General features: G+C 44.2%; 1 protein-coding gene across 1 annotated transcript; it reads right to left on the reverse strand.

The window, feature by feature from the left end:
- Positions 1-779: 779 nt before the first annotated feature.
- On the reverse strand, positions 780-16,137 carry LOC127622786 (uncharacterized). Its single transcript, XM_052096874.1, has 12 exons — positions 16,117-16,137; positions 15,769-15,822; positions 10,541-10,670; positions 9,337-9,466; positions 8,856-9,011; positions 8,731-8,768; positions 8,606-8,635; positions 5,835-5,936; positions 5,306-5,727; positions 3,818-3,917; positions 3,473-3,729; positions 780-3,391 (listed from the first exon to the last, which is right to left on the reverse strand). Exons 1-9 carry the CDS (start codon positions 16,135-16,137, stop codon positions 5,591-5,593), a joined length of 798 nt encoding a protein of 265 aa, XP_051952834.1. The 3' UTR covers positions 780-3,391; positions 3,473-3,729; positions 3,818-3,917; positions 5,306-5,590.
- Between the last annotated feature and the right edge of the window lie 2,844 nt (positions 16,138-18,981).

Consider the following 18,981-nt stretch of genomic DNA (forward strand, 5'->3'; position numbering starts at 1 on the left):
CAAACACTACTGAGCTAGAAACATCATTATTGATTCAAGGGATTTTAGTCACTTCAGCACATTTGGTTGTATTTTATACATGAAACCTTGTGTGTGTGTGTGTGTGTGTGGGGGGCGGCCTTCATAGGTGCTCGCTAACAGCACTTGCCCCTACAGTCTGTTCAGGCTAAATGGGGGATCTTTTTCTTTGTCTTTATGTGTGTGTGTGTGTGTGTGTGAATGATGATTTTTTTTTACATTGCTGTACAGTGTTACAAACTGTATGCCAAAGTTGCCCAGATTCCAGAGCATTTAGAATCTATGTATGAATCTAAAAATACTGTAAAATAAATGTAGCAATCTAAAGCTGAGGTAATAATGCATTTTATAGAAACCGCATGTTACAAGAAGCGCTGTAGTATCAAGGCAATAAGATGACCGTATTATCAATTAAAACCAGTTTAATAAAAGTTTGCACTCACCCATCACCAGCACACCCATGGTTCATTTGCTACTATGTGCCTAAAATTACATTCTAAACACCTTTTAAAAGATTTTATGTCACTAATCAGTCAAACTTTGGCAAATCCAGTGATTTATTAATTTTTTTCATCCTCAAAAGCACCACACTTGAACAAAAGGCCTGCAGGGTTTTATATTGTAGATATCAGGGCAATAGTTGTAGGACAAAAATAGTCAACTTATGCTAATTATTATGAGACAGCAAGGTAATTTTTATTATTGGTGTATGTAAACATGCTTTAGATGGACGTCTTGGACCATTTTGATGCATTTCTGGCAACGTGCACCTCAATGCAGGCGAGATAGTTTGTGTGCCTGTCACCATGCTTTAGACTATGTATGCACGTCGTGTGGATGTGTCTTCAGTGTTGTGTTTTTCAGCTTATATTAGCATGGTTTGTTTGTGAACCAGACATAATACAATTCAAGATTTGCAAAGGAACTGTTATTGAAGGATAGGGAAGTTTAAAACTCTTGGACTTGACTGCAAAACAGTGAGTAAACAGTTTCATTCATGAATATTTGAAATGTCATGATTGTTTGATAGATTTCTTTGCTTTGGTGAACAGTTTGATCCATTCAGATGAAATGTCTTGGATGTGCGTTATGTGTAAACCCTGAAATGTAGTTTTATATTGTTGTGGAGTTTGTTCATTCTCATCAAACCGAGCGTTTCAGACATAGAAAAAAAAGAAGCATGGCATGATTCCTTTTTATAAAAACAATGTGTTTTATGGCATTAAAACAGGCAAGGCTCTGGGGCCAGATGACTTTGCCAGTGAATTTTTTAGATCTTAAGCTACAGAACTGGCTCCACTTTTGTTAGAAGTTTATACAGAAGCATTAAAGAATGGAAAGCTTCCACCAACCATGACACAAGCCTGAATCAGTGTGAGTCTTAAAAAGGACAAAGATCCAAGCAAGTGTAAGAGTTACCATCCAATTTCCCTGATCCAGCTAGACATAAAAATATTGTCAAAAGATATGACATCTCTCATACATATAGATCAAGTGGGGTTCGGGGCTGCAGCTCTTTTGATAACATTACGCGTTTCATCAATATCAAGAGGTCAATGGTGCATTCGACTCTGGTCACTGCCATCTCACTTGATGCCAAAAAGGTGTTTGATATGGTAGAACTGGATTATCTTTTTAAGATTTTGGAATACTTTTATTGGATGGATTAAATTACTTTATAGACACTCAGTAGTGGCGTAAATTAATGGATTAATTTCAGATTATTTTACTCTGGATAAGGGCACCTGGGAGGGTTGCCCTCTTTCCCATTATTGTTCTGTCTTGCTCTGGAACCATTAGCAGCCGCAATAAGAAAGGAAGATTTTCTTTCATAAGCTTTTGCTTTACGCAGATGATATTTTATTATTCGTCTTTGACCCCACTAGATCTATGCCTTGCCTCCAAAGAATTATTAATTAATTTTCTAAGTTCTCGTGATACTGCCTAGTAACAGCTTTTCAGCCTGGCACCTTCCAGTTGCCCAAACAGGGCATTAAATATTTGGCCATTTTATTCCCAGAACATTTGTGTGATTTATTAATTTTGGCCCCATAATAAAAAGGTTTTCGAGCGATGTGTACAGGTGGGCTTAATTACATTTATTGATGATTGGGAAGGTTAATGTTATTAAAATAAATTGTATTCCAAAATTCAACTACCTGCTACAATCTCTCCCTAAAGATGTACCCCTCTCTTATTTCAAGCATTGAGAAGTTCTTCATTTGGAATGGTAAGCATCCCAGATTCTGCTAAACATCTGTTTTTATGTTCAGTGTTGGGTGTAATGGGATTACAAAGTAGTTAGTAACTGTAATAAAATTATTGCAACAATGTGTTTGACAATAAACGATGAAATATAGACATTTGAATTTGAGCAAAAAAAAAGTTCTGTTATGTAAGTGTATAAGGAAGTAAAGTAATTAGTAATATGATTCCCTTTCCATTTATGTAATCACTAAATTTATCAGTAATTTGTAGTGGACACATTTTTTTTAGATAACTTACCCAGCAAGTTTTATGTGCCACAGAAGAAAGCAAGTCAAATGAGAATGGAGTATCATGTTCACATTTTAGGTGATTGAAGATTTATAAAAATAATAAACTCTCATTACTGTTACAGTTTAGCTTGTTAAAATGAAAACATTGGAAGAGACTATGTTTTTCTTCATTGTGTCCAGTGATAAAATACATGAGCAACAGATTGATTTACAGAATACTCTACTCAGTGAATTCTTAACCCTAATGTTATATTTGGGTTTTAATGTTTAAAAACAGTGAAAAATATATCTTAATCTTTTACTGGTTCAGAATGCATTTGCATTCTCTACAACAATTAATACATTAATACATGTTTTTTCATTTTTATGATTATTTTTTTTTATATTTGATCAATGTCAGGGTGTCTTGGGTGGTTGCAAGGGAATTATTATATTGATGCTTAATGACCCAAGTCCAAAGAGACCATACCAAAGATATATAGGTATGTGTAGAGACATTTGTCATTGGAAGTATATGGGACAGATTTAACATCTTGTTTTTCCTCAAATGAAGGGTACCACCACTGACATACAGGTGGTGGTCTTTTCAGATGAAATGTTCCTATAAGAGCTTGTGTTTAGTTTGAAGAACAAGCCTATTTATGATCAAAAGGGAGGTGTGCTGTATATCGACTGGACTCAGAATTGTTGAAAGAAATTTTCTCCAAAGCACAAGGGTAAAGAAGGAAAAAATAAGATCATATGATTGTGATCTGTCAGCGCTGCAGTGTTCTCCAGCTGTGTTTGGCATCATGTTCACTGCAGAAGAGCATATGATGTAAGTACGAACACAGCCATTGTCACAGCATCAACCCACAATGCAGTTCTGTCCGGAGCTGAAACACACAACCACATAGTCAGTGTAAAATAATCTGCTCTCACGTGCACTACACTGACTTTGTCGAGTATATCCTCACCCCGAGAGGCAGAGATGCCAGTCATCTTGGCTGGTGGCGGGTTGGGCAACAGGTTTGGCTGTTTGTGTTGGTTTAACAGTGGTAGTGCTGGTTTGTGTGACTTTGTTAACGAGTAGCACCGGTCCGGAGCGCACACTATAAGTGTGTGTTTGGATGTTGTCAATTATTGCTGGGTCTGCTGGTCCTGAACACGGGTCTGAACATCGCTGGCTTTGTTTGGTGGTCACACACAGATGCACCTGACACTCAACAAACATCTAGAGAGAGACATAGTTAACCACCATCTGTCTGAAACTGAAAAATGGAACGTTCATATAGAAGTTGTGAAGAATAATAAGAACATACTGTGTCTCCCTTTATATTCAGAGAGCCCAGATATAAGCGGTAAACCCGAACTGTTGGTGTTGATGTCAGGATCTCCACAGTGCTATTGCCAGATAAACACCTGAAACAGAAAGGAAGGTCAGCAGAAGATGGATATAATCTTTTGAATTATCAATCATTAGTAGAAAGCAGAATCACTTTCCAATAGCTTAATTTTGGCAAAACATTTTTTACGTGTCTCGTTGAACGTATCACTGTGGTTTCATGGTGAAATGAACACTAGAGGCACTACATCAACAATTCACTTTCACACAAATGGTAAAACTGCAGATTATTCGCCCTGTTCCTCACACAACATATAACACATAACAACTAAACATTTTTACTATAGCGCATGACTTTTAGCAATCAAATTGCATGGTAGCTCAACTAGCAATTAGCAATCAGCAATCAGACTGTTGAACACGTGATCTATCAGGATCAATAATTAGCACTGCACTTTATTCATCTATAATCTCACACTGGACTGTCAACATATTCTCCTCAATACAACTACATATATATATATATTTCATATACTCTTACTTATTGTATATTGTGTATTTTATATTGTGTGTATTGTCTACTGTACATTGTATATTATATTGTGTTGTGTAAGTATGTGTACATTTGATTTGTAAATTGTGTTGTGTAAATATGTTGTTTATTGTAATTGGTATATGTCTCGTCACTGTCATGACTGCTATGTTGCTCGGACCTGCACACAAGAATTTCACCTACTGTTGCACTTGTGTACATGGTAGTGTGATAATAAAGTGATTTGATTTGATTTGAACTGATGTAAAGGAGTCCTGAAGAGCACATGTCTGAATAATTCCACATACAATACAGAACATTACAGAAAAACTGCAATAATAAAAGGTGGTGTAAATTATTTTATGTATTAACACTTTCTTTTATCCATCTTTTTATATATATATCATTGTCTAGAGTCACTATCAGTGTAAACACTGACTCTGTGGGGCTTTCAAAACATTCATCTGTTTCTCTGATAGCACACGTACATCACCCAGACGTCTATTTGATGTGTGTTTACATCTGCAATACGTCTATAAGACATTTCCTCTCAGATGTCAATAAGATATTCAGCAGTATCTTTGAGACGTTTATGAATTAGAATGTTTGTAGGTCTGATCTTTTTAAGATGTTTAGCAGATGTTTATTAGAATGCAATGTTTTCCAGATGAAAAGATCTTAAACAGACATATCAGAGATGTATGGGTGCTATCTGGATTTGTTTGAGCATCACAAGTTGACAAAAGAACATTTGCTCAACCAAGACTTTAAACAGCAAGAATAAGAATATTTGTCTGCATAATGTGATCATATCTCTCTGATATTGTGCTGCTGAGATATTGCTGGTTCCCTGAGAGCAGTTAAAACAATCAACTTTAGCAAACAATGAACTTCATCAAGAGTGTTTCTGCCTGAACAGATGATGATACAGACCCCTGGTTCAGCAGCGGATGTGCGTGCAGGAAATCTTGTGTTTCTGACTCAACACAGCGGCCAACCATGAGCGCCGCACGAGCCAATGAGCAGTTAGAAAACACATGCAGGTCCAGCGTGTCCATCCTGTTAGCGCGAGTGAGTGCCCGTGCCACACGCACCAGTTGAGACGTGCGTAACCGCGGCTGGCGAGTCTCTGTGGCCAACGGGCCTTCTCCGGATGGATGAAACTCAAGCCAGAAGCTCACGGCACCAAAAATCTCCACTTCTGAGGGTACAGAGATCCTAAAGCTCGGACCTCTGGCCTGTTGACTGAGAATCCTGCAGGCGAGCGGAAGGACGAGAGATGCCAAGCAACTGATGGTGGAATTTGGATTGATGCTGCGTAAAGTGTTCATGTACAGCAGTTCTGATCCTAAATGCTGGAAAGGATCAAAAGAGATGAAGTCATATGACACTAATAGCCAGAACTGCTATCAAATAATCAAATAATCTGTGTGATGTCGGTGGCTGAAGTTAGATGTCATACGAGTCTCTTGGTTCAGCTGCAGGTCAGACAGAGGCACATTCTCCAGGAAAGACACAGGCAGAACTACAGACATCTGCCGCTCACGCTCCATACATCTCAACTCTGACATCACAAAACAGAACCAGAATGACACGAAAACAGTTTTAGAAATTAAGGATTTTATTTATTTTTTTTTACTTTCTCAACATGAAAATTATACTCTTTCATTCTTTTAGTCTGATACTTAAATTTGTTCTCAATTTTAATTTCAGGGGCATTTTTGCCTTGAGCCCCCCCTTAATTTCTGACCCTGCATGAGAACGAGACAGAGTTTCAGATAGAGTTGGATACTTTTAAAGACAAAACCTCTCTGATTCAGAACCAACTAGATTTGCATTTGCTGAAAGAAACAGCCATGCTTGCAAGGCAGCAAGAGAATAGTGTTTAGTCTGGTTCTGTGTAAGTGAAATAATGCATCAGATGCGCTCGACCATTGTCATGACACTCAGCACACGTCTTGTTTGTCAATACACACAAGCACTGCAAAGATACAGGCTTAGTTCCTGTTTGGCATCCTTACCATGAATAACCAATTATAATAGAAAACTATGAATTATCAAAGTCATGACAAATCTCAGATGGTAGAACATGGCACGAGCAGGATGATAGGTTAAATTTCTAGAGAACACATAAATTAAAGGAATATTGCAGGATCATTAGAAGTTAAAGGCAGCATTTATGGCATAATGTTGATTACTACACAAATTAATTTTGACTCATCCTTACTTTAAAAAACAAAACAAAAATGGAGGTTCCAGTGAGGCACTTACAATGGAAGTAAATGAGACCAATCTTTGGAGGGTGTAGAGCGGAGGGGGGCGGGGCCGGTTCGGAATATCGCGCGCCCAGTCCCCAATCGGCCTGATGAGGCGCGTGAGGGATAAAGGCAGCCAGTGACAATGGTTAGAGAGAGAGAGAATTACGGGCATGTCCGTCATGTGTGTGTTTATGTTCGTGTGTTTTGGTTTTGAGTTTAATTAAATATGATTTATGTTGACAAGCCGGTTCTCGCCTCTTCCTTGCCCATCCTTAACAGTGTTACATTGGTGCCGAAAGCCCGGGAAGGAGGAGGGATGCCCGTCCACCCAGGGGAGCGCCGCTGCCATCTGCCGGGTGACGGAGTAGCCCGACTGCCCGGATGCGGGGAACGGCCGTCGTCCGCGGGGCAAGTGGGGACTGGATACCCCGACCGCCTTGAGCAAGGGAGCGATAGGGCCGCTGCCAGGGGCGGAGGAATGTCCCCATTTGCTGCAAGAAAAGCGGAGGGGCTTTCTGCCCGCTGGGTGTCGAAGGTTTGACTCCAGTTCGCCCGGGGTTGGAGCGGCTGTTGTCTGCCTGGTGTGGAGGAGTGTTCGAGGACCACGCTACGGTACATCAGAGAACCGGTGAGTGAGCTTTTTCTCTCTCTCCTCTCTCTCTTTCGCACCGTGTTGGCCTTTTCCCTCACCTATTTTGTTTTTTTTTGTTGTTGTCTTCCCCTCCTGTCTCCTCCCAGGGCAAGGAATGCGGGGATGACCACACGGGACGAAAGATATACCCCGCCCCAGGGATGGGGGGGGGTTACGTCATGCCGGTGGCACCCCAGCCTGAGATAACGCCGGGAGGAGTGTGGAGCGGAGGGGGGCGGGGCCGGGTCGGAATATCGCACGCCCGGTCCCCAATCAGCCTGATGAGGCGTGAGAGGGATAAAGGCAGAATTACGGGCATGTCCGTCATGTGTGTGTTTATGTTTGTGTGTTTTGGTTTTGAGTTTAATTAAATATGATTTATATTGACAAGTCGGTTCTCGCCTCCTCCTTGCCCATCCTTAACAGTGTTACAGAGGGTAAAGACAGAAATGTGAAGATTATAATTTTCTAAAAGTTCTGTTAAAACTCATGTTCTTTAAACAGTTTTTACAGTCGTTTTAGGGTTTACAGCATTACATCATCAGGCCAATAAAGTTGTAAAATTGGCTAAAACTTTACACAGATGTGGTTAGTAAGTGATTTTATTGCACTAAAATCATGTTAACACACATTGTTTATGTCTTGTGTCTATACTTTTGAAACAGTGAGTATTAATGTTAACAGATTGGCCCCACTGACTTCCATTGTAAGTGACTCTTGCTTTTTTTAAAGAAGAGGTGGGACAAGTGGAAATAAATGTTTGTGTTAATCAACATCATGTCACAAATGCTGTTGATTGAGCTTAACTTGTATTGCACCTGGAACATTCCTTTTAATAGAAATTAGCTTGAGTGCATTTAAAGCTGGGTCTGCCAAATGTATTAAGGTTTTGACAAAATTTTAAATGGCAAACTTGCAATATAGCCAATATTGAAAAAAATTGGTATTAATGTATTCTGTATTGACTTTAGGGCAAACTAATTTAAAGTTTTCTAAGAATATTTATCAATTCTGTCATATTTTCTGACCACAAGGAAGAGCTGTCCCCAAACTTCTCTGGTATCCGCAGGGCATGATGCTAGTGATTCTTTCAAAGTGTTCTCTCAATACTACAAGCATTGTGATGATAAAGCCTCATGCCCCATAGATACCTTTTTTTTTTTTTTACTTTTGCACGGCTTGGTCTGAAGATGATGTAGTGCCAACCTTGAGATTGGATGAGGAGTATGACAGTTTTTGTTGTTGTTGAAAATGTTCAAAATGGCAGACCCAGACAAACAGGGTATCATTGGACTCTGTAAGACCCAAAGAATAAGCCTACTGCACACCGACTGTAAGTATTACCTGTTCCTGGAGGTAAAGGGTCCATTTGTGCTGAAAGAGAGAGATTATAAGAATTAAAGATTGTTGATATTTCATGTCCTCCCATCTGTAGTTTTTAAAATACAAATGGAGTAAAACAGTCTTACTGAGTTGCAACCACATACACCGGACCTCAGACTGCAGACTGTAAAACACACAGTACAGCCTTTTAACAGAGCTGTCAATCATTTTCATGTTCTTTCATGAGCTGTTAAAATGAGTTGCTGCCGACCTCTGAGTGTTTGCAACAAAACAAATGGAGATGAGACGAGATGACTGATTGGGACCTCTGACCCACAACAGACTGATAGACCTATGAAAGTTCACAAATGTTTCCATGGGTGATATGAAGAGACCTTCTGGACCAATCACTGCGATTTCAGACACTCTGTATGGAGAAAAGAGCAGCTGTGAGGCATTGATTTATCATTAAGAGTCACGGTTACTATTGTTCATAATTAGGCTCTGTGATGTGAGAAATCAGCCTGTAACTCGTCTCGCATCATTTGTGTTATGTTCTTAATACAAATCATTAGCTTATTTCCTTTTTGATCAGTACAAGAGTTTTGCAGGTCAAATGAGGCTTTTACTATACAAGTTGTTTTATAAAGAACCTCTTTTGCTCATAATTAAGAGATTTGCTAATGAATGATTTGTATTGTGTTTGAAGAGTATAAAACAGATAATGCTTGTATGAAAGTGTGCTGTCTCACGTCTGTTCTGTTGAGTGAACTGTAATATTGACTTGGAGTTCATCAAAGGGCAGCACACGGATTACAGTGCCAGCTACTGGACTCACACCTGTGAACTCTGGCAGTGCAGGACAGCCGGACTCACTTTCAACTAGAACACAATCACACAACATATCATACACATACTGTATAATAACACACCTGTATTATGTTGCTTAACGCTACATTCATAAAGTGATGATTTATACAGTATAGACACTTCACTGAATAAATGTTTCTTGTGTCCCTGAAACCTATTTTTCTTATGGTCATAAAGTTGGAAAAGGGTGGACAGTTTGAAGAGGCTAAAATATACATTTTTATTGCTATATACAGTAATTTGGTTGCACATTACATTAATGTTCCCTTTGTAAAAGGGATTATAAAGGGGTTCAGTAATGACTAATAATTCCTTTACAAATGCATTCTGAATCATTGATTTGCATTTCTAACAGCATTCATAAAAATGGTGACTTTCATGCAATACTTTTGAAATAGTGAGCCAATTTATCTCACATGTTATAAATGCTTAATTATACTTGTTCAACATGAGTAAAAAAAATAAATAAATAAGCAACACAATCCCTCTTTTCAATCTCATTATAATATTCTTTTCTTTGTTTTTGCTGCTTGGTGACATAAATCATTAATTAGGACATTATGATTTTAAATATATATATATATATAAATCTAAGTATGAACAAGTGTATTTATGAAGCATTTATAACTGCATATGGATGGCCTGTATTCACAGCAGTGCCACCTTTGATTTCTGATGGGAATGAAAATGAGGCTGTGACTTACCTTCTCTTTAATGACATGCACTGTTTAAATCTATCAAAAAGCTCCTACATCACATCTAATTTTCCATAACTCATGTTATTTTTGTTTACTGATTTTTCAATGTTTCGGCATTAGAACGATCCAAAAACACTTTAAACAACTGCACGACCAATTGAAGAGACAAAATTAAAAGCTGCTGCTGAATAAGGTCTATCATTTATAATGCATTTGTATATTATTTATTAGTCATTGTGTAAGTGTTACCCACAATACTCAAACTTCCACTTGTGTTATTTAATATTTTAGCACAATTATGATTTGCATGTGTGAATATTTAATTGCTTCAAACAAGAGTAGTGATTCAGCAATTGATATTGAATTGCTGGAGCAAGGAGGTGCTCACTGGTTATTAAGAGCTGCAGAGGAACAGTGGAGAACGGCTTCAGCTCCATCTGAGGAAAATCCTCCACCATGATCTCCACTATATACTGACCCACAGCTGCTCCACCTTCATACAGCAGTGTACAGGTCTCCTTTACATAGAGAAACACATGTTTACAAGATAGAGTTCTACATTAAACTTGCAAGAGATATTTCCATTATACAGTATGTAACGGAGCTAGAGCCCTGGGGCTTCAGTGTGTGTGTGTGTGTGATCCTTCTGAAGAATCCCAACGGTAGTTTATTTTTACCAAGATATCTGATCATTTCAGCACAGATTGTTTTATGTCAGAATGTTATACAGCTGCACAATGAGGCTGTTATTGAAGGAAAAGGCGATACAAAACTACATTTAAATCGACAACAAACCTGAGTTCGAAGCAAAGCACTGTTACTCATTTCACATGTGAAGAAGGCCTTTATGTCTTAAAAGCACAGCAGAAAAGAAATGTCCATTTAATTGTAAGGGTCTGCGGGAGGGTAGAAAATGACAAACTAGCCAAACCGCACTTACAGAGAGCAGGAATCACAGAATAAGAAAGAAGCCATTCACACAGAACGCAAAAGCAAGAAATAAAACAAACCATACATTTCATTCTAAAGTTACTCAATGCTTGTCACGCACACACACAAAACGAGACAGTCACAATGTCGGAGTAAACTGCTTTATTCCACAAAGCAGGCAACAGTACAAAAGGGCAAATCCAGTGAAGAGGAGTCAAGGGGGGGCGTGAGGTCGAAGCCGGGGAATCAAAATAGAACAGAGGGCAAATCCACGGAAGAGTAGTCGGGGGGAGCGTTAGGTCGAAGCCGGGAAATCAGTAAACAACTAGACGAGACTAGCGAGAGGAAAAGACAGGGGAAGCTAGGGGGAAACTAGTGCTGGCAAAGCGAAGGGGTAAACTAAACAATAACCAACAAGAGTGAAACGAAAGTGTTGTGATATATATAGGGGAAAAAACGAGCGGTGCAGGTGAAACAAATAACCTAGTGATTGGGACGAGTGCGGGTGAAACTAATACTCTGGTGATTGTGAGCGAGCGCGAGAGCCAGAGAGGGCGGGTGCAGGTGAAACTAATAACAGGGAACGTGCACACTAACAAAGGGACTGTGGAGTTAAATACGGGACGAAATGGGCACAGAAGAGGTAAGGGCAAAACGAGACAAGGTGAATGTTACATAGCCCCCCTCAAGGGATCGGATACCAGACGATCCCAACAAACAAAACCCCAGAACAGAAACCCCACAAAAACCCAAAAACAAAATGAGGGCAGTCCAAGGGGCACAGAGGGTAGGCAGGAAGTCCAAGGGGGCAACGAGCGGACAGGTGGGTGGCCGGGAGATCTGGGGGGCAGACATAGGGAAGAGACTGGGTCAGGGGGCCTGGAAGGCGACTGCAGGACAGGGACTAGGCTAGGAGACCTGGGAGGTGGCCACGGGACAGGAACAGGGTCAGGAGGCCAGGGAAGAGGCCACAGGACAGGAAGAGGGTCAGGAGGCCAGGGGAAAGGCCACAGGACAGGAAGTCCGGGAAGACGAACGGTTACTGGGGGAGCTGGCAGAACCAGGTGAGGAAGGTTTCCGGGGGCAGAGCCGTGAAAGGCGGGGCCGTGGAGGACTTGGGAGACGGAGCCCTCGAAGGCGGAGCCGTGAGAGACTCGGCAGGCGGGGCACTGAGAGACTGAGGAGGCGGCGCCGAGGAGGGCTCGGGGGGCTCAGGAGGCGGTGCCATAGGGGGCCCGAGAGACAGGGCAGAGGGAGGTGGTGCCGCAGGAGGCTCTACAGGCGGAGACCTCGAAGGCTCTGGCGGTGGAGCCGACGGAGGCGGCACCGTAGGAGGCTCTAGAGGCGGGGGCCTGGAAGGCTCAGGAGGTGGAGCCAATGACGGTGGCGCCATGGGAGGCTCTAGAGGCGGCACCGTAGGAGGCTCTAGAGGCGGGAGTCTGGAAGGCTCAGGAGGTGGAGCCAATGACGGTGGCGCCGTGGGGGGCTCTAGAGGCGGAGACCTGGAAGGCTCTGGAGGTGGAGCCGAAGGAGGCTTAAGGGGCGAAGACCTGGAAAGCTCTGGAGGCGGAGCCAAGGGAGGTGGCGCCGTGGGAGGTTTCTGAGGCGAAGACCTGGAAGGCTCTGGAGGCGGAGCCAAGGGAAGTGGCGCCGTGGGAGGTTTCTGAGGCGAAGACCTGGCAGGCTCTGTCGTCTCTGGGGGTAGAGCCGTAGGAGGCTCGGGAGGCGGAGCCGCAGGAGGCTCGGGAGGCAGAGCTCTAGAAGGCTCTGGAGTCCCTGGGGGCAGAGCCGTGGGAGGCTCTGGAGGCGGAGCCGTAGGAGGCCCGAGAGGTGGAGCCGTAGGAGGCTCGAGAGGCAGAGCCCAAGAAAGCTCTGGAGTCTCTGGGAGCAGAGCCGTAGGAGGCTCGGGGGGTGGAGCCGTAGGAGGCTCTGGAGGGGGAGCTGTAGGAGGCTCGGGAGACAGAGACGTAGTAGGCTCGAGAGGCGGAGCCCTAGAAAGCTCTGGAGTCTCTGGGAGCAGAGCCGTGGAGGCTCGGGAGGCGGAGCCGTAGGAGGCTCTGGAGGCGGAGTCCTGGAAGACTCGAGTGACTTGAGGGGCGGAGCCCTGGGAGGCTCGAGAGACTTGAGAGGGGGAGCCATGAAAGACTCGAGAGACGGAGCCTGGAAAGACTCGAGAGACGAAGCCCTGAGAGGCTCGAGAGGAGGAGGAGCCCTGAAAGACTCGAGAGACGAAGCCCTGAGAGGCTCGAGAGGAGGAGGAGCCCTGAAAGACTCGAGAGACGAAGCCCTGAGAGGCTTGAGAGGGGGAGGAGCCCTGAAAGACTCGAGAGGGGGAGCCCTGAGAGGCTCGAGAGGCTTGAGAGGTGGAGCCCTGGGAGGCTCGAGAGGAGGAGGAGCCCTAGGAGGCTCGAGAGACTTGAGAGGCAGAGCCCTGGGAGGCTCGAGAGGCGGGGCCCTGGGAGGCTCGAGGGGTAGAGCCCTGGGAGGCTCGAGAGACTGAGAGGCAGAGCCCTGGGAGGCTTGAGAGGAGGGGCCCTGGAAGGCTCAAGAGGCGGGGCCCTGGGAGGCCCGAGAGGCGGAGCCCTGGAGGACTCTGAGGGGCGAGCAGAGGCTGGCAGAGTCATGGATGACTCTGAGGGCGGAGCAGAGCCCCACAGAGCCGTGGAAGACTCTGAGGGCGAAACAGGGGCCGGCAGAGCCGTGGAAGACTCTGAGGGCGGAGCAGAGGCCGGCAGAGCCGTGGAAGACTCTGAAGGTGGAGCAGAGGCCGGCAGAGCTGTGGAAGACTCTGAGGGCGGAGCAGAGGCCGGCAGAGCCGTGGAAGACTCTGAGGGCGGAGCAGAGGCCGGCAGAGCCGTGGAAGACTCTGAGGGCGGAGCAGAGGCCGGCAGAGCCGTGGAAGACTCTGAGGGCGGAGCAGACCCCCACAGAGCCGTGGAAGACTCTGAGGGCGAAACAGGGGCCGGCAGAGCCGTGGAAGACTCTGAGGGCGGAGCAGAGGCCGGCAGAGCCGTGGAAGACTCTGAAGGCAGAGCAGAGGCCGGCAGAGCCGTGGAAGACTCTGAGGGCGGAGCAGAGGCCGGCAGAGCCGTGGAAGACTCTGAAGGCGGAGCAGAGGCCGGCAGAGCCGTGGAAGACTCTGAGGGCGGAGCAGAGGCCGGCAGAGCCGTGGAAGACTCTGAGGGCGGAGCAGAGGCCGGCAGAGCCGTGGAAGACTCTGAGGGCGGAGCAGAGGCCGGCAGAGCCGTGGAAGACTCTGAGGGCGGAGCAGAGGCCGGCAGAGCTGTGGAAGACTCTGAGGGTGGAGCAGAGGGCGGCAGAGCCGTGGAAGACTCTGGGGGAACCTCTGTGGTCTTGAGCACAAGACGAGACTGGGGAGAAGGTGCCATCTTCCTTCTCTTTCTTCTTCGGCCAAAAGGGAGCGTGGCCATGGGGACGGTCGGGGTTACAGGCGCTGGCTCCGGGACGGTCGAGGCTACAGGCGTTGGCTCGCTGACCGTGGCAGGCGTGGGTGCTGGCTCGCTGGCCGTGGCATGCTTCGAGACTGGGGCCGTGGCAGGCTTCGAGACTGGGGCCGTGGCAGGCTTCGAGACTGGGGCCGTGGCGTGGAACTCTGGTTCAGTGTCTGCCTCCCCCACAGTAAATGAGGAACCAGCGAACAGTAGGGCGAGGTCAATAAATTGAGCCAGGTCGAGGGAGCAGCGACCACCAGGCATGAACGATGAGGTTGGCTCATTCAGTCCACATTGAAAAATGTCTTTCAGAGCCACCTCATCAAAGTTCACCTGGTTAGCCAGGGCACAAAAGTCAACCACATAAGCCTCCAAGGGTTGACTCCCCTGACGCAAAACCAAGAGTCGGGCCGCTGGCTCCATAATGTTAAGGGCAAGGTTATGAATTCTACAACCGCTGCCCTGCATAAAAAAACCCTTGGCAAGCGTCCGAAGAGCCATCGAACTTCTCGGGGGGTTGAAGGCTTACGGCGCTCAGGGGTGCGTTGGGAGCATCAACGGGCTCAGGGGCAGACACAGGTGAAACAGGGTGAAATAAATCAGACATAGTACATACCTGCTGCCCCTGGGCCGTGAGCGCTTGTTCATGTCTCCCAACCATAGGTCCTTGTGCCGGAGGTGCCGTGAAAATCCGCTCTAGCGAGCTGTGAAAATCCTCCGTAGGATACATTGTGACTGTTCTGTAGGGTTGGTTATTCTGTCACGCACACACACAAGACGAGACAGTCACATTGCGGAGTAAACTGCTTTATTCCACAAAGCAGGCAACAGTACAAAAGGGCAAATCCAGTGAAGAGGAGTCAAGGGGGGGCGTAAGGTCGAAGCCGGGGAATCAAAATAGAACAGAGGGCAAATTCACGGAAGAGTAGTCGGGGGGAGCGTTAGGTCGAAGCCGGGAAATCAGTAAACAACTAGACGAGACTAGCAAGAGAAAAAGACAGGGGAAGCTAGGGGAAAACTAGTGCTGGCAAAGCGAAGGGGTAAACTAAACAATAACCAACAAGAGTGAAACGAAAGGGTTGTGATATATATAGGGGAAAAAACGAGTGGTGCAGGTGAAACGAATAACCTAGTGATTGGGACGAGTGCGGGTGAAACTAATACTCTGGTGATTGTGAGCGAGCGCGAGAGGAGCAGAGGAGAGTTGAGCCGTGCAGGTCCCTTCGTTACACACCTTATCCAGAGTGGAACAGGGCAAGCTGGACAGCACACTATAATGAGCTCTGACCTGCAGAATACACATACTGACAGATCACGTACAACAGATTAAACTAATATGTTACTGTGGTGGTGGTGGGGGCGTGGTTAAGCGCCGGCTTGTGAATGGAAAGATCAGGAGATGAAATCATCACCTGGCAATGACTGTCTCTACCAGCTGTTTGTCATTGCAGTGAGAGTGGAGATGGGCTTTAAGAAGGCGCCTGACACCAGAGAGAGAGAGAGGGTTATCACACCTAAAAGAATAGACTGTGCTGAACTGTTTCCACTGAAATCATGAATTCTAAGTTTAAAATAAACATACCGTTTGAGTTCGATTCACCATCTCCCGCTTCCTCCTTTTCCTTAACAGTGAACTTTGTTACAGTTACTATTTACTCATTCTAAACTATATTTTTTATGTGAAACACACACAAAAAGAACTTTTAAAGAATCTTCACACAGCTCTTTTTCATACAAGGACAATCAAAGAATGGGAAAGATTCTCTATAATGACCAAAGCTTTTTAATTCAATGTTGATATATATATTGTTTAGTTGCCTCTGTGTCAATTGTACTTGCTACATTAACAACTTCAGACAATTTTGCTTTGTTATTACTCAGGTTTCCATACCACATGGTCATAATGAAAGGCATTATGCTTTCCACAAGATTCTTGTTAACCGTTTCTAAAATGTCACACCAAAGTGTTTTAACCAGATTTGTAGGGAATTTACATTGTTATAATGAAGAATATTCCTTTTTGTTCCTCCTTGCAAAAGGCTGACAAGTGCCATGTCATCTACATATTTAAATAGACAAAAATGTGCAAAGTTGTTGTACATTGGAGAATGGCAAGCATGTTATTAGTCATGCGTCAAACCATTGTTTTTTTTGGACCGTTTTCACCACTTCAACCGCCCTTCTGTAGTTGTTTAAGACTGAGCTGGCCTAGTGCCTCAGAGAAGATTTGGTCTGAGAGCTACATGAGAGAGTTGGCCAGGTGTTCCAGAGTTAAGCCCACTGTCTCTCAGTGTCACACACACAAACACAAGGAACACACTGACGACCATGTTAAATGGACACTTATAAATGGAACTAGCAGCAGCATTGGATCGCTAGTCAACTGATAGGCTGGTAGGTTAAATGGAATTGTTCATCTGAGATTAGATATTGTTGTGTTTAGCTCGTGTTTGTGTTGCGTTAGTGTGTTTGCTAACAGTGGGCTACTTTGTGATTTGGAAGTGCTAGCTAGCCACACTTTTCTGTGGTGTAGTTGGGTTAGGTTTTCATCACTGTAGTGAGGTTAAGTCAGGGAACCATGCTTTTGCAGCCTAATGTTGACAGAATTTGGTCAAATAAAGTCAGAATGCCATAAGTTGCAGGCTAAGAGAGGTGACATGCCAGTAAAGTCAGTTGGACTTGTGATGACAAGGCTGGCCCACCATTGTTCAGGAGGTAGTGTTGGGTCAGTTTCAGTGGAGGCTGATCATTACATTTTTAAGAGTTTTGTGTCCCTTCATACTATGTCTGTTTCCTGTGGGGAGGAAGAGTTTACAGTCACCATTTTGAGGGATACACGAGCTGAAAAGCCTCTTCAGTTCACTATGGAAGTCCTTATAAATGAGCAGAGAGAGGACTCTGAGTTAGCATGCCCATTGGAGACAGCAGTATCCCTGACGAGAGTGGAAAGATGGCTGAAAGCTTCTATTTAGAACAAGACGTGCCGATGAGGAATGTGAGGTTTTATAGTAGCCCTGTATCAGCGCACAAATTGGACCAAATTGCTACGCCCATGACACACAGCTCTACTTGTCTTTTCAGCCCAATGACACCACAGTGATTGGTCGAACCTCAGCCTGTTTGGCAGACATCTGGGCCCGGATGAACACCACCTGCAACTTTACCCAGTGAAGACTGAACTCCTTGTCTTTCCAGCTAACCCTGCTGTTGAACACAACATCACCATGCAGCTGGGTTCAACAACAGTAACGCCTTTCAAAACGGTCAGAAATCTAGGGGTAACCATCGATAACTAACTCAATTTCACAGCCCACATCTCAAAGACAGCATGATCATGTAGATTTACACTCTACAATATCAGGAAAATAAAACCCTTCCTCTCTGAACATGCCACACAACTTCTTGTTCAGTCACTTATCATAACTAGACTTGACTACTGTAACGTTCTCATTGCAGGCCCCGCTGCAAATGATCCAAAATGTGGCAGCATGTCTGGTCATTAATGAACTAAAGAGAGCATTTCTCTTCACTGGTTGCTGGTTGACGTACATTTCAAATTCAAGGCTCTGATGCTGGCATACAGAACAGTCACTGGGTCTGCTCCAGCATACCTAAAAACATTTATGCAGAGCTACATTCCTACCAGAAGCCAGCGGTCAGCTAATGATTAGCGCTTTGTTGTACCAACACAAAGAGGCACCAAATCACTTTCCCGGACTTTCGGTTTCACTATACCACATTGATGGAATGACCTTTCCAACTCCATCTGTGAAGCAGAATCTCTGTCTTCAAAAAACGGCTAAAAACACATCTTTTTCATGAGCACTTAACCATTCACATATTAAAAAAAGAAAATTATATATATTCTTGTTGCACTCTACTCTGTCTTTGATACTACTATTCTGATGCTAGTGAAACTTTGTAATGCAGCACTGTTGCTTATTATGTATTATTCCTCTTTTGTACGTCTCTTTGGATAAAAGCATCTGCCAAATGAATAAAAGTAAACATTAATTGTGCTGTCAAAGTCATCTCAGCAGGAAATTTTAGACTGCCCTGGGAGATTCAGTCAGATCAAGGAACTAATTCATGTCTGGAGTGTTCCAGCAGGTCATAACAGAGTTAGGTATCATTCAGGTAAAATAATCCTGTGGTTTGTGCTCTTATAGCAGTTCAGAAGGCGAAATGGGGGATGTACATACATTGTACATACATACATGAGAGGTGGATGAGTGAGTGCATACATTGAGTATGGTCCTGGCTTTTCATTCTTGTTGCCTGTCAGTCCATGTTTGAAAAACTCTGAAGTCCTCCAAGATTCAGATCCTTAATTGTCCCATCTTACCTTAGATCAGGAGCAGGATATTAAGAATTTGTTTCACTCTGAATTCGAAATGTGTTATTTAGAATAATTAGTAATAGATCCAGAAGTATTATTTTGACCACT

This window comes from Xyrauchen texanus, chromosome 29, assembly GCF_025860055.1.
Source record: "Xyrauchen texanus isolate HMW12.3.18 chromosome 29, RBS_HiC_50CHRs, whole genome shotgun sequence".
Lineage (NCBI taxonomy): Eukaryota > Metazoa > Chordata > Actinopteri > Cypriniformes > Catostomidae > Xyrauchen > Xyrauchen texanus.

Excerpts from the sequence above, each read along its gene's own strand:
- LOC127622786 (XM_052096874.1), bottom strand. The coding sequence starts at position 16,137 with ATGGTGAATCGAACTCAAACG. Across the intron at positions 9,012-9,336 it reads GTTCACTCAACAGAACAGAC|AGTGTCTGAAATCGCAGTGA; the intron begins GTGAGACAGCAC and ends TTCTCCATACAG. Across the intron at positions 5,728-5,834 it reads GCAGCTGAACCAAGAGACTC|CATTTAGGATCAGAACTGCT; the intron begins GTATGACATCTA and ends GATCCTTTCCAG.